General features: G+C 33.0%; 1 protein-coding gene across 1 annotated transcript; it reads left to right on the top strand.

The window, feature by feature from the left end:
• Positions 1–6840: 6840 nt before the first annotated feature.
• LOTGIDRAFT_164973 (hypothetical protein) lies at positions 6841–7884 on the top strand (the record flags this gene model as incomplete). Its single annotated transcript, XM_009061472.1, has 1 exon — positions 6841–7884. One exon carries the CDS (start codon positions 6841–6843, stop codon positions 7882–7884), a length of 1044 nt encoding a protein of 347 aa, XP_009059720.1.
• Positions 7885–13478: the final 5594 nt, after the last annotated feature.

Genomic DNA, 13478 nt, shown 5'->3' with positions numbered 1-13478 from the left:
CTTGCTATTGTTGAAAGTTTTAAGGTGATCTGTTGGTTTATTCATGAAAATAAAATCAACGAAACTTGGAGGTGGTATTTCCAAAGATAAGTTTTTTTTTCAACCTATGCACATTAGTAAAAATGGCACTAGTTTAATCCTATCTTGCCAAAGTCTTTTGTAAAATTCATTTAATTTTTTCCAAATTTTTTTACCTTTTCATAGATTTTTGTAGAATTTATGCAAATTGCTTTTTAAAATCGTATTCAAATTCACTTTGTTACATTACTGTAAGATGATTATCTATATTTGTATGAAATTGTTTTTTTCATTTCTCTACCTAAGATTTTTATTTCAAATATTCTTGTTTATTTGATGATTAATTATGGCAGTTTAATTAATGATTTAATTATGGCAGTTTAATTAATGATCTAATTATGGCAGTTTAATTAATGATTTAATTATGGCAGTTTAATTAATGATTTAATTATGGCAGTTTAATTAATGATTTAATTATGGCAGTTTAATTAATGATCTAATTATGGCAGTTTAATTAATGATCTAATTATGGCAGTTTAATTAATGATTTAATTATGGCAGTTTAATTATGGCAGTTTAATTAATGATTTAACTATGTATTGTTATGTTATTTAGTTTTTGTTGTATTTTGTGAATCAAAAGATTGATTGTGATTGTCTTTAAATGAGTAAAGTATGAAGAGACGAAGTAAGGTGTCTGGTGTCCGGTGTATGGTGTATGGTGTCTGATGTCTGGTGTCCGGTGTCTGGTGCTGTGAACGTTGTCTGTTCTGTTTAATGATCTATTATCAATAGAAAATAGAAGGAGCAAACACACGTGAGACAGGTTTACACCAAAGTTGTTTGAAAATAGATGAGATATGCAGTGTATTTTACTAGATTGTTGATATATATATTAAATAAAAAAAGTGAATGGGGTCCACATCATGTCCAGACCCACATGTATTCACATCTTCTATTTTTATTCTAGCAACAATAGGAGAAATCAACTTAGCCGTGATATACTAAAAATAAAACACATGTCTGACTTGAGTAGGACAATTGTTAGAACATCATGGCCGATATCTCCTATCCCACACCATACCTTGTTTTTTCCCACACTGTAGGGAGACAGTTTATGAGTTGATTTGTAATTAAGAGAAATATCAAAAATATCCGTGTAATCTTAGAATGAACATAAAATTTAAGTTTTCAAGAATGGTCATTATGAGTATATATTTATCAGTGAACTTACGTGGTGTCATAAAGTTACAACAGAATCCCTGTAAAATCTGGAAAATTGGAAAATTGGAAAATTCATAAAAGTAAGTAATTATTGAAAAACGCTTAATCTTGACATTTACCTTTTTTCAATAGTTAATTGCATATTTATGGATAATTACTAAGTTTATTGGATTTATCGGATTATATAAGGATCCTGTTATGTTATTTATGACACCAGGTATATCTACTGATCAATATATGCTTTTATTGGTCAAGTTTAAAATTCTTAATTTTTATGTTCATTCTAAGATGTAGTATTCCTTTTAGAGATATTTAAAAGTAGAAGTAATATTAGAAAATATAAACACCTGTCTTTTATTATTATCATATTTCAATACACATACAGGAATCTTTATTAAACTTTACATAATAATATTTTATATTTGATAAAGATTGCTGTATATAAATTGAAATGTAGCTAGTATTAAAGGAAATAGTAGTATATCTATAATAGTGTTTATATTTTCTAATTATCTTCGTTTATTAGTATTGTGATATCAAATTATTACCGGTGTTGTCTAAGTTCCCCCCCCCTCACCATGACTAGTGTGATCTAGAAATAAATATTTATATCATAACTGTGGTAATACGAAATGTGTCTATTTCGATGACAATATTTCTCCAAATCTTCAGTTTGATTTAAATGAATATTAGCTGACAGTGTCATCAAATGGATGAATGTTTAAGAGGCCAGTCTTTAGACCATAACTGAAAACTTTATAAAAAATAATAGCTAATAAAAAAACGGACTGAAAGTTTGGTTTATTTTTAATATGTCTGTTAAATCTTTATCAAGAAATATGAAAGTATAATATTAAATATATCAGTCTGTTTGTTTAATAATCTTGTTAATTTTATTTACCATACTTATCCTGTTGTATTTTTCATCCTTTTTTCACCTTAATTACAAATATGTATGTAATCCTAACATGATTGTACATAAAATGCAATGTTATTAACTTAAAAACCCCCATAACTTTTTCATCACTCTCACCTTTCAACATAATAGGTAGATTTAAATTTATTCCTTGTTGTTCTTTTTGTGTATGTAAGTGGTCTAAATACTTGCTTTACCAGCTGATAGAGCTTCATTTCAGCTATCTGTATAGTCATCTAAATATTTACTTTACCAGCTGATAGAACTCAATATCAGCTATCTGTATTGTCATCTCAATATTTACTATACCAGATGATAGAGCTCAATTTCAGCTTTATGTATAGTCATCTAAATATTTACTTTACCAGCTTATATATCTTAATATCAGCTATCTGTCTAGTTGTAAAGACATCTGAAATTGAGCTCTATCAGCTGGTAACGTAAATATTTAGATGACTATACAGAAAGCTGAAATTGAGCTCTATCAGCTGGTAAAGTAAATATCTAGATGACTATAAAGATAGCTGAAATTGAGCTCTATCAGCTGGTAAAGTAAATATCTAGATGACTATATAGATAGCTGAAATTGAGCTCTATCAGCTGGTAAAGTAAATATTTAGATGACTATATAGATAGCTGTAATTGAGCTCTATCAGCTGGTAACGTAAATATTTAGATGACTAAACAGATAGCTGTAATTGAGCTCTATCAGCTGGTAAAGTAAATATTTAGATGACTATACAGGTAGCTGAAATTGAGCTCTACCAGCTGATAAAGTAAATATTTAGATGACTATACAGAAAGCTGAAATTGTGCTCTACCAGCTGATAAAGTAAATATTTAGATGACTATACAGGTAGCTGAAATTAAGCTCTACCAGCTGATAAAGTAAATATTTAGATGACTATACAGATAGCTGAAATTGAGCTCTACCAGCTGATAAAGTAGATACTCAGACGACTAAACAGATAGCTGAAGTTGAGCTCTATCAGCTGGTAAAGTAAATACTAAGACGACTTTATTCCTCCCAGAATGAATGTTTATAGATATTTTAAGAATATAATCAACTAGTGTGAGAATGATATATTATAGTTCTATGATAATTTTTATTGTGGACTCTCTAGAATTCACAAGAAACTAAAGTAAATGACAGTTTAATTTTACTAAGGATGTTATTGACTGGAGCTTATCTCATGTGATGACATGTTTCAGATACACAATTCTCATCAGGACAGCTAGTTTAGAAATGGAAATTGACTTTCTAATTTGAACTTCATGTTAGCTAATTGACTACAGTTCATATCATGATTCGGATACACAATCCTCATCAGGACAGTATAAGGACTTTCAGTATATGAGCAAAATAAAGGCTCTCACTGATTGCTAGATGAAATAATTCTGCAGCTCTTGACATTTTTCTATTTGAAGAATTGAAGGAAATTCAGAGATGATACTCAAAATTAAACTCGAAGCTTTTAATGTTTCTAAAATTCTGAGAGAACCACATGTTAAACTTGGAGAACTGTGAAAGTGTGTTATTGTGTTAATGTTATTATATTATTATTGTAAAATCAAGCCAAGATATTTACTCAAAATTGGGTCTGATTCAGAATATTAACACAAGCAGTCCACTTTATTTAGGGACAGTGGGGGTACAGGGGGTGTACAAGGGTACCCCCTAGAAAATGGTTTGCAACCCCATTTGTACTCCTCTTTATTTTAACAAATTTAAAAATATGATTTTTATAAGTGTTTGTTCCAAAATATGTGCTGGAATGCACCAAATCAATTCAATATTTCGAAAATTTTCTTAGAAGAATCCTCTCAGACGGTCTATGAGAGGATTGCGACTATAACATCTTTGGCATTACCCTCTTTTTAGAAGTAGTAATCATAACAATGTAACTTTAGTCTGTATAGTTTCTATTACAATCCAATCAAATCACTGCATTCAAAAAACTTTCAAGAAACAAGATACGTGGCTATTGCAGTCAAGGTATTAGACCCAGTTGCTAATGACCTAAAACCTTAATGGACTGTTTGTGTTTTATGTTTTGAATTGAACCTAGATGAATACAATATCTAAGCTCTACTATATTTATGTGTTTAAGTGTTTTAAGATATTATTATTATAGTGTTGTATTATATCACAGTTTTATTGTGGTCTGATTTTTTTTCTTGTGACTTACAGTAGGCCCAACGCATTTTGTTCAGTTTTCAATCTTATGCTGTATACTATCGTAGTACTGAATGTTTCTATTAAATACTGATATTGCTATTTAGTTACTCAACACCAAAATGAATTTTGTTGATTTTCATTATTGCAAGTTTTCAAAATTACTTGTATATTTTTTGGCAGGAAGAGATATATTTTATCGTGTTTAGCTACTTCGTGTAAATCTTTACATCTAACAGTGGTTCACTGTTTGTTCTCTGTCTCTTATAATAAACGTTATAGCAATATTGTTAGTCAAACTAATATGTGTGCACATTAAGGGTTCAATTTAAAATATAAACATCAAAAAACGCAAACACTTTACTTTTGGGTAGTTGAAAAAAAGAACTTAACCCTGAGTATAAATAAAAACATCATATACCCTGAACTCCAAGTAATATGACTTAAGGTGTATGACGTTAACATTGTATGACATCACTTGGTAACAGCCAGTTAACTGACCGCTTGAGTATATATTACGTATTTACATGGCCGGTAATCTTGCCCTGGGGTTGTAAGGGTTAAAAATAAAGTGGACTGCTTGGGTTAATGTTTTGAATCAATCCTGATGTGCACCATTAGATCTCCTCTGTTTTTTTGGTTATCTGAGTCTTGTATTCTAGTTTTATTGATTCGTATTGCGGGTAATAATAACTCAAGCATATTATCAAACATTACTTTTCTTTCTCTCTCTCTCTCTTGTAGCTTGTTGATATTACTAATCTAATAAAAAAATAACAACAGAAATCTCTGTCTTTTTTTTAATCCTGAGAAGCTGGAAATTTTAGGTTGTAACATTGCTGTTAAGTAATGTTATGAAAGCACAGGCGAGAAGCTTGGGTGACTCTTTGCTATCCTTGAGGTCAGGGGCTATGAGGCATTGTTGAATCTTTCGGCCACAATTGTGAATAAAAGAATTGTCAAAGAGGGCTCACTTACAATTCTTTCCCTATGATAACAAAATTCAGAAGTAGGGGCCAAAGACGGGCCAACCACCAAGTTAAGGCGACACCCAAGAATTTTTTCAACCCATTTTCTCTCTGTCACCAATGCAGAGGTCAGGAATGAAATGAAATGAATGGAGTTTTACATGCTAATTTTCTGCACCATGTGGGCTAATGAAGATGGGCTACAGAGGTCAGAGGCGCTGACCAAGGAATTTGCTTCAGAAAATAAACCAAGTCTTCTGACTGTATTCCTAAAACTAAAAGTTACCATTTCATTAGCCAACATGGTGTAGAAAAGGAGGACGTAAAACTCCATTCATTTCATTTAATTTAAAACTAAAAGTTGTTATTGATGCTTCAACAGTTGGAAATTTAAAAAAGAGTAGGTTTATGTGCTTGTCCTAGCCAAATTTTTTTCATTGCACACAGAACTGCATCTAAAATCTTCCATAATAAAAAGATACCATTTCATTATCTGAAAATTTGAATTTGCCTCTAAAGTCTTCCATAAACCCGTAATAATATACAGGTAAAGGGAAATAACTCCAGTTAAGAATAAGTTTAGTTTGATTGGTTGAATGGAGGCGACAAACAAGTATGGCTGACATTGACAAAGTAATTTATGTCTGTCTGGAATAAATCGGTAATTCCTTCAAGATGAGTTCGAAATTCACACCAGAAATGGTGCACACGTTGAAAAATAAGGTCTATACAGCCGCCAGGGACGGCATGGCGATCAGCATCTTCGCTATGTTGTGGAATCTCGACAGAGAAATTGTAAACGAAGTACTGAATTTTTATACTGAAGAGGAAGGACAAAAAACAACACCCATAATCATAGCTTCAAGAAATGGCGAAGAAAAAGTTGTCCAGATTCTTCTCACGAATTTCAGTGTGGACATTGAACAAACGGGAACAGTTAAATTTGATGGGTACATTATTGAGGGGGCAACCTCCTTATGGTGTGCTGCAGGGGCTGGTCATTTCTCAGTTGTCAAATGTTTGATTGAACATGGAGCCAATGTGAATCATCCAACATTGACCAATTCTACACCATTGAGAGCAGCCTGTTTCGACGGTCGGCTGGACATTGTGAGGTTTTTGGTAGAGCATGGAGCAGACTTGACTATTGCCAATAAATATAACAATACGTGTTTAATGATATCGTGCTATAAAGGACATAGACATGTGGTTAGGTATTTGTTACAGAAAGGAGCCGATCCCGATTGCAAGGCTCATTGTGGGGCTACTGCTCTTCATTTTTCAGCCGAATGTGGACACTTAGAAATAGTGAAAGAATTGATAGAATTCGGAGCGTCCATGCCTAAAAACGATCATAATATGACTCCATTGATCGTAGCAGCCGAGTGTGGGAAATTGGAAGTTGTGGAATATTTAGTTTCTTTACCAGAATGTTCACGAGAGGAAAAAATTGATGCATTGGAACTTCTTGGAGCAAGTTTTGCCAATGATAAAGAAAATTATGACATTTCCAAATCCTATCATTACTTGTATGTGGCCATGCAAGAGCGTTTTAGAGACAAACATCATATAGTAGAAAAACCTAAATTCCCTCCGATATCTGCTTACAATAACAGAGTTGAGAGTAGAACATTAGAAGAGCTTGCCAAGATTGAAAAAGATTTTGGAGCTCTTCATATGGAGTCGCTAGCAATAAGAGAACGAGTATTAGGATCAGATAATCCAGAAGTGCCCCATCCTGTGATATTCCGGGGTGCCGTATTTGCCGACAGTTCGCGATTTGATCGCTGTATTGCCTTATGGATGCATGCCATGAAATTGAGACAGAAAAATAACCGAACAATTTCTAAAGATTTGTTAAGATTTTCCCAAGTTTTTTCTCAAATAGTCCATATTGGGGTGAAACTAGCATTTTGTGATATTGAAGAAGTGTTTGAACATGCGGTGATAGAAGTAGCTAGAGATATAGAACGTGTCAAAACAGATGAAGATGATCGTGATGCCTTACAAGAAATTTATCAATCGAATATTCACACTTGTTTATATTTATTAGTTATTGCGTTAAAAGTTTGTAAAACACCAGTCGAAGAAGAAAACCTTTACAAAGTAGTGTACAAATTTTTGAAACATAAACCCACTTTGAAAAACGGTTACACCCCTTTACATATGGCTGTGGATAGTGCAACTTTAGTGGACGATTTTCATGTCAATGACGTAGTTACCTTTCCTAATTCCGGACTTGCGGCCATGTTGATAAAATGTGGGTCTGATGTAAATGCGCTGGATTTTATCGGAAACTCTCCGCTTCATGTGATAGTGCGTTATACCAACCCGATTTCCGACTTCGATACTTTACATCAGATTATGTTATCTCTCATTCGAGGAGGAGCCCATATAGATATTCGTAATTATGAACGAAAGACTCCGATGGAATGCACCACTACTGGCGTAGCTGAAGTTATTATTCGCCAACATTATAAGATTTCGTTAAAATGTTTGGCTGCCCGCTCAATTACTGACAATAACGTCAACTTTCAAAATATGATTCCCGCCATTTTGGAAGATTTCATTCATTTACACTAATTTAAGAAGATTGTTTACAAAGTTTACCTGATACCCCTAGAGGCTTTATTGAACTGTCCCAAACATGCATTATTTTACCTTACATGAGATGTTCCATTATTCTGAAAGACAGATTTGCATTTATCTCTGCCTCTCCCACAATCAGACCATCTATCTGTGCCTGAAGATAGGGTCAGTGTTTCTCGGACTAGGTCCTGACCGTCATAACAATGTCCAGCTATTACAAACTTCGTCTTATACCTTGACTGCAATAACCATCTTTTGTATCACGGAATTCAGCAATTTTATTGGATTGTAAGCTAGCAGGTAGGGCCAATTAGAGCCCTTGATATAAAGTCTGTAAACAATAAGCCATAATGTTTACAAATTGTCTGTCGAGGTTTCTGATTGGCTGTATTCACTAATGTAGAATCCAATCTAAGTACTGCATTCTGTGAGGATATGAGAAAGGTGGCTATTGCAGTCAGGGTATAAGAGTTTGTTATAGCTTGACATTGTGAAAAAAGAAAGAAACAGCTATATTTTACAAGGATAACAATTTAGGTTCATAGTTAAGGATCCTTTATACCAGCTGGTCCTTGTGTCAAACCTTTTGGCTTTTTTTTTGGATTATCCTTACCCATACAGCTGGGTCAACTGGAATTATGAGTGAAAATGACGAGGATGAGACCTGACAAGACCTTGAGTCTTTCATTTAAACTCAGCATGGAAGTTTATTATTTCATTCGTATTATTGACGTGTCAAATTATTTTTATCCATAAATTATGTCAATGAAGAATACTACTTGTTTAAAGAGATAGTAAAGAGGTTTTCTTAAAGTTTTATGTGTATCAGGGACACTGATAGCATCAATTTGCACCATTCCAATTTTCTATCAGACGTCAGACGGTACCTGCAATTCCACTAAAACTAAGTGTTTGATGAAGTCACTAAATGCGAAGGTACTTATGTGATAAAGCATAGTGAAGTTATCAAACACTTAGTTTTAGTGGAATTGCAGGAACCACAAACGTCTGATTGAAAATTGGAATGGTTCAAATTGATGCTATCAGTAACCTGATACACATAAGAATTTTAGAAAAACTGGTTACTATCCCTTTAAATTGATTGTCCGTTTTGAAATCATCAATCACAGTAGTCAATGGCACTGTTTGTTTTTGGTTTTGTTTTTGTAATTCATTGATTGTTTTTGAGTTTTTATAACCAACTTCTTGCACATGTATTATCATGTATTAAATTGTGCCAAAAATTGTTATATTTGCATCTATATTTGCTAATTATGTAATTGATAAAAGCTTTACCTCATCCAGTCTATATGTGTTTTAGATTTGTATATTATCTAGATCTCAAACAGGTAACGGCCCATAGGCTACAGTCTGTGAACATTTAAAGGGGAAGGTTTGCTATTCATTTGACAAATCATACCCTCGTGTCAGAAACAGGAATAAATCAGTAATAGTGTTCATAGCTCACTGTCGAAATTTGAGCCTTCAAATTAATGGTAACAAAACACAAGACAATATTATGGAATTTCGTAATGAATTGTTGTTCAAATCTTACATCAAATCAATGGTGCTTACAGAATTATCTGCATAAGAAAGTGAAAAAGACGCCTCATATTTTCTGAACTTGAAGGATCAAACGATCTACTGTGATCTTTCTGCTAGCCTCTGCTCAGATTCAGCTTTACAGAAATGTCCAGGACTTCCGAATACCTGAAGGATATCTGCATAGTTGATCAACATAACTAGATGTAACAGTTATCATTATCTGTTATCTTTAAATCTTCAGAAGCTTGGTAGGTGGAGGAAATCTGGAAAATAAAATCAGTAACTTTCTTGTAAATAACAAAGAGAGTTAGATGCAGCAATGGTGGAATGCAAAAATAGTCCCATTTCATCTTTAAGACCATTTTGCATGTAAATCTATTTTATTTATTCAAATTTTTGGGGGAAAGATACTCCTTAAACCTAGCATGGTTTGTCCTATTCTTTCAAACCTGACAATCGCCCCTCCACCACCCCATTTTGAAATAGGATCGTTTGATAATGGTATATTCCTATGAGAGCTTATATAAGCTCAGTTACTATGGTGTATAAAACTGGAAGTGAATACAGGGACATAACTCCTCCATGACTACTTTTATTACCAGCTCTCTAGAATAGAAGGAAGATAAAGTTAGAAGTCAAGTTGACAAGTGCACGTTGTTTTCAAATGAAATAAGACGAAAACAGTAAGTATGGGTGAAAGATTTAGGAGAGGAACTGTAGGGGTGTTGAATTCAAACACCCTTCTCAATGACGCACTTTGTTTAATTCATTATCCATTCTAAGATTTTGAGAAATTCGCTATTTATTTACTAATTCTTCAAAAGAGTTATCCCCCTTCCCCTTAAAACTTGGAAGTTATTACATGAAACTTTAAACAATAGTCACTTTTAAAATATTTGCTTTACCAGCTGATAGATCTCAACTATGGGTAAATAAACTGGGGCCCATCATGTGCTGCCCAATATAAATACCCTACTACAGTTGGAAATCAAAAAAGTATGCCAATGCTGCTCTCCTAGCAAAATTTCACACATTGCACACTGCAATGGTTATGTATTCATTAACCTTATCATGTGTTCTGTCTTTATTAACCTAATTAGGTATAGAAAAGCCAAAACTTTTCACTTCATTTATGATGTATTATCCAGTAAACATGTTGCTTCAATAGAGACAGTCTATGTCAGTTGTCTGATTGTACAGCTGCAATCTAATAATATATTACAATTTCGATTCGTTATTTTTTTTCATGTCAGCCTCCGTTGTAATCTAACGAGATTTATATCAAGGTCATGTACTGGTGACGTTTCAAGCTATTTATAGCAGACAATCACGCGCCATTCTCCAGCCAATCATAATCACTTTTGCAAGCGACAATGGGCAGTCTCGTAATCTCCAATAGTAATATTCAGACCAACTGTAACTAATACTAATATAAATGAAGATCTAAAGATCTGAATGCGACATTGGTCATATCACTAGTCGATATTTAGACATGGATTCTGCATGGCATTCTGTGATGGGTTGAAATGAAAATCAACAATACAAGACCTCTTAGAAATTTTTTTACATTAGAAAGGAGACCAACAAAAAAATAACGAAAGGAAATTGTAATCTAATTTCAATAAGATTGGTACAGCTACAACATGTTTCAGGTTCTGGTATTTCTATTTCTTTATTTCTATTTTATTTTTTTATCCAGTAAAAATGAGGCTGACGACAGCAGTATGTGCAAACTATTATCAGAAGTTTATAAAATGGATAGTTTATGATAATTCTGGATACACACTACGTAGACAGCTGTCAAAACCACGAGAGATCCGAAAGAAACATTGGTATTTCGGCCATTATAAACCCTGGACTACTGAGGGGATAACAGCTGGAAAGGTTGGCAGCAATAGTTTAGTGGAACCACTGGAAGAAAAAGACAGGAAGATATTTCTTGGTGACAGGGTAGGTAATAATACTAATAATAATAATATCACAAATTCCCATCAAAAAGGGAAAACATTAAAAGTATAAGGCTAATTGCCTTCTTCTGATACACTTCAGTAACTTATGATCATATTTTTTCCGTCTTTCTTTTACTTATATAAAGTTAAGAATGATAGGAATTAATCAATCTGAATTGTTTCTGAAGAAGGCAATTAGCCGTATATCTTCAATGAGCATCAAGATAAGATCTTGAGTACCCACTGATAAACCTGTCTTCCATTCTGACCCTTATAGACAATACAACAAAAACACACAAAAAAACCAATAAATTCATTCTTGTATTTTCATTTCACTTCATAAACAGGCATTTATCAAGTGGCAAGTCTAAATCTAAAATATTGTTGATCTCTAAAAGGAAAAAAAATTAATTGAATGATAAAGATTAAGAAACTCTTTCATTCTTGATTAAACGTGGAAAGAAACAAATTTTGAATCAATTTCAAATGTTATAATATCATTTACATACAATTATTCAATTTGGTTACCATGCCAACAGTTTTATTTACATCTTAAATTCTAGTTTCTGATTTGATGCTGAATTGTGAAAACAATTTTTAACCAGTCTGGTTTCCCCCTGCCCTATCAGTTATGCAGGTGAAAAGACTGACATGAAAAAGGGAATGGAATAATGCATGAAGGTTGTTCGTTCGAGGCTTTTTGTACAGATTCAGAACCCTTTGATGGTTGGAATTGAAATAAAAAACAGGCCATACCAATGTGATTGAAATTTCCCTGATTGCAAACTGATTGCCTTGCCTTTTCTGAGACTGTGTGTGCAGATTCAAGATTCTTCCATAGTTAGAAATATTAAAAAAAAGAGCCACATACAAATGTGATTGAAAAATTCCTTCATTGCACTCTGATTACCTTGCCGTCTTTATAATCATTATAACTAAATTCAGAAAAGTAGGACGTAAAACTCATTCATTTCTTTTGTTTTATTTCATTATTAAAGTCATTTTTTCTCGTTTTTTATTTTAATTTTTTATATACCAGTCAAGAAGAAAATAAGAAATGGGTCAAAAATTTTCATAAAAACCCTGACTGGCAAACATAACAAAATCAACATCCTCTGGTCCATCCTCAAAATGTCAGGTTATTACAAACTTTGTACTTATACCTTGACTGTAATTGCTACCTTTCTTGTATTACATCTTCACAATGTCAAGCTATTACAAACTTTGTACTTATACCTTGACTGTAATTGCTACCTTTCTTGTATCACATCTTCACAATGTCAAGCTATTACAAACTTTGTACTTCTACCTAGACTGTAATAACCACTATTCTTGTATCACATCTTCACAATGTCAAGCTATTACAAACTTTGTACTTCTACCTAGACTGTAATAACCACCTTTCTTGTATCACATCTTCACAATGTCAAGCTATTACAAACTTTGTACTTCTACCTAGACTGTAATAACCACCTTTCTTGTATCACATCTTCACAATGTCAAGCTATTACAAACTTTGTACTTATACCTTGACTGTAATAACCACCTTTCTTGTATCACATCTTCACAATGTCAAGCTATTACAAACTTTGTACTTATACCTTGACTACAATAGTCACCTTTCTTGTATCACATCTTCACAATGTCAAGCTATTACAAACTTTGTACTTATACCTTGACTACAGTCACCTTACAAACTGCTTCCTATACCTTTCATTATCTCTGTTTGAATGTTAAAATGACGACTTGTCAATTTAAGATACTCTGTGTCATATAGAAAAAACTTATATAGAAATAGTGAGTAAAATTCCTAGTTTGAAGTATTTTTAGGAATTAAGTGTTTTTTGTACATTTCTAATACTTCTGAAGACTATTTACAAATATTCAAGACTCAAATCAAAACATTGCTATTATGTTATGTTTATTCAATGGACACACCCACTATTAATTATGTTTATTCAATGACCACGCCCACTATTGAGCGGTTATACCCTATGACCCCTCCCACCTTCCACCTTCCCACCTTCCCACTATCTGACTATCTCTCGTACTAGGACTATAAATAGCCTGGTATTAGGTCATGTGATGTAAATG

This window comes from Lottia gigantea (genome assembly GCF_000327385.1).
Source record: "Lottia gigantea unplaced genomic scaffold LOTGIsca_48, whole genome shotgun sequence".
NCBI classification, from domain to species: domain Eukaryota; kingdom Metazoa; phylum Mollusca; class Gastropoda; family Lottiidae; genus Lottia; species Lottia gigantea.
The sequence above is the reverse complement of the archived record's forward strand: the minus strand, read 5'-3'. Positions and strand labels throughout refer to the sequence as shown.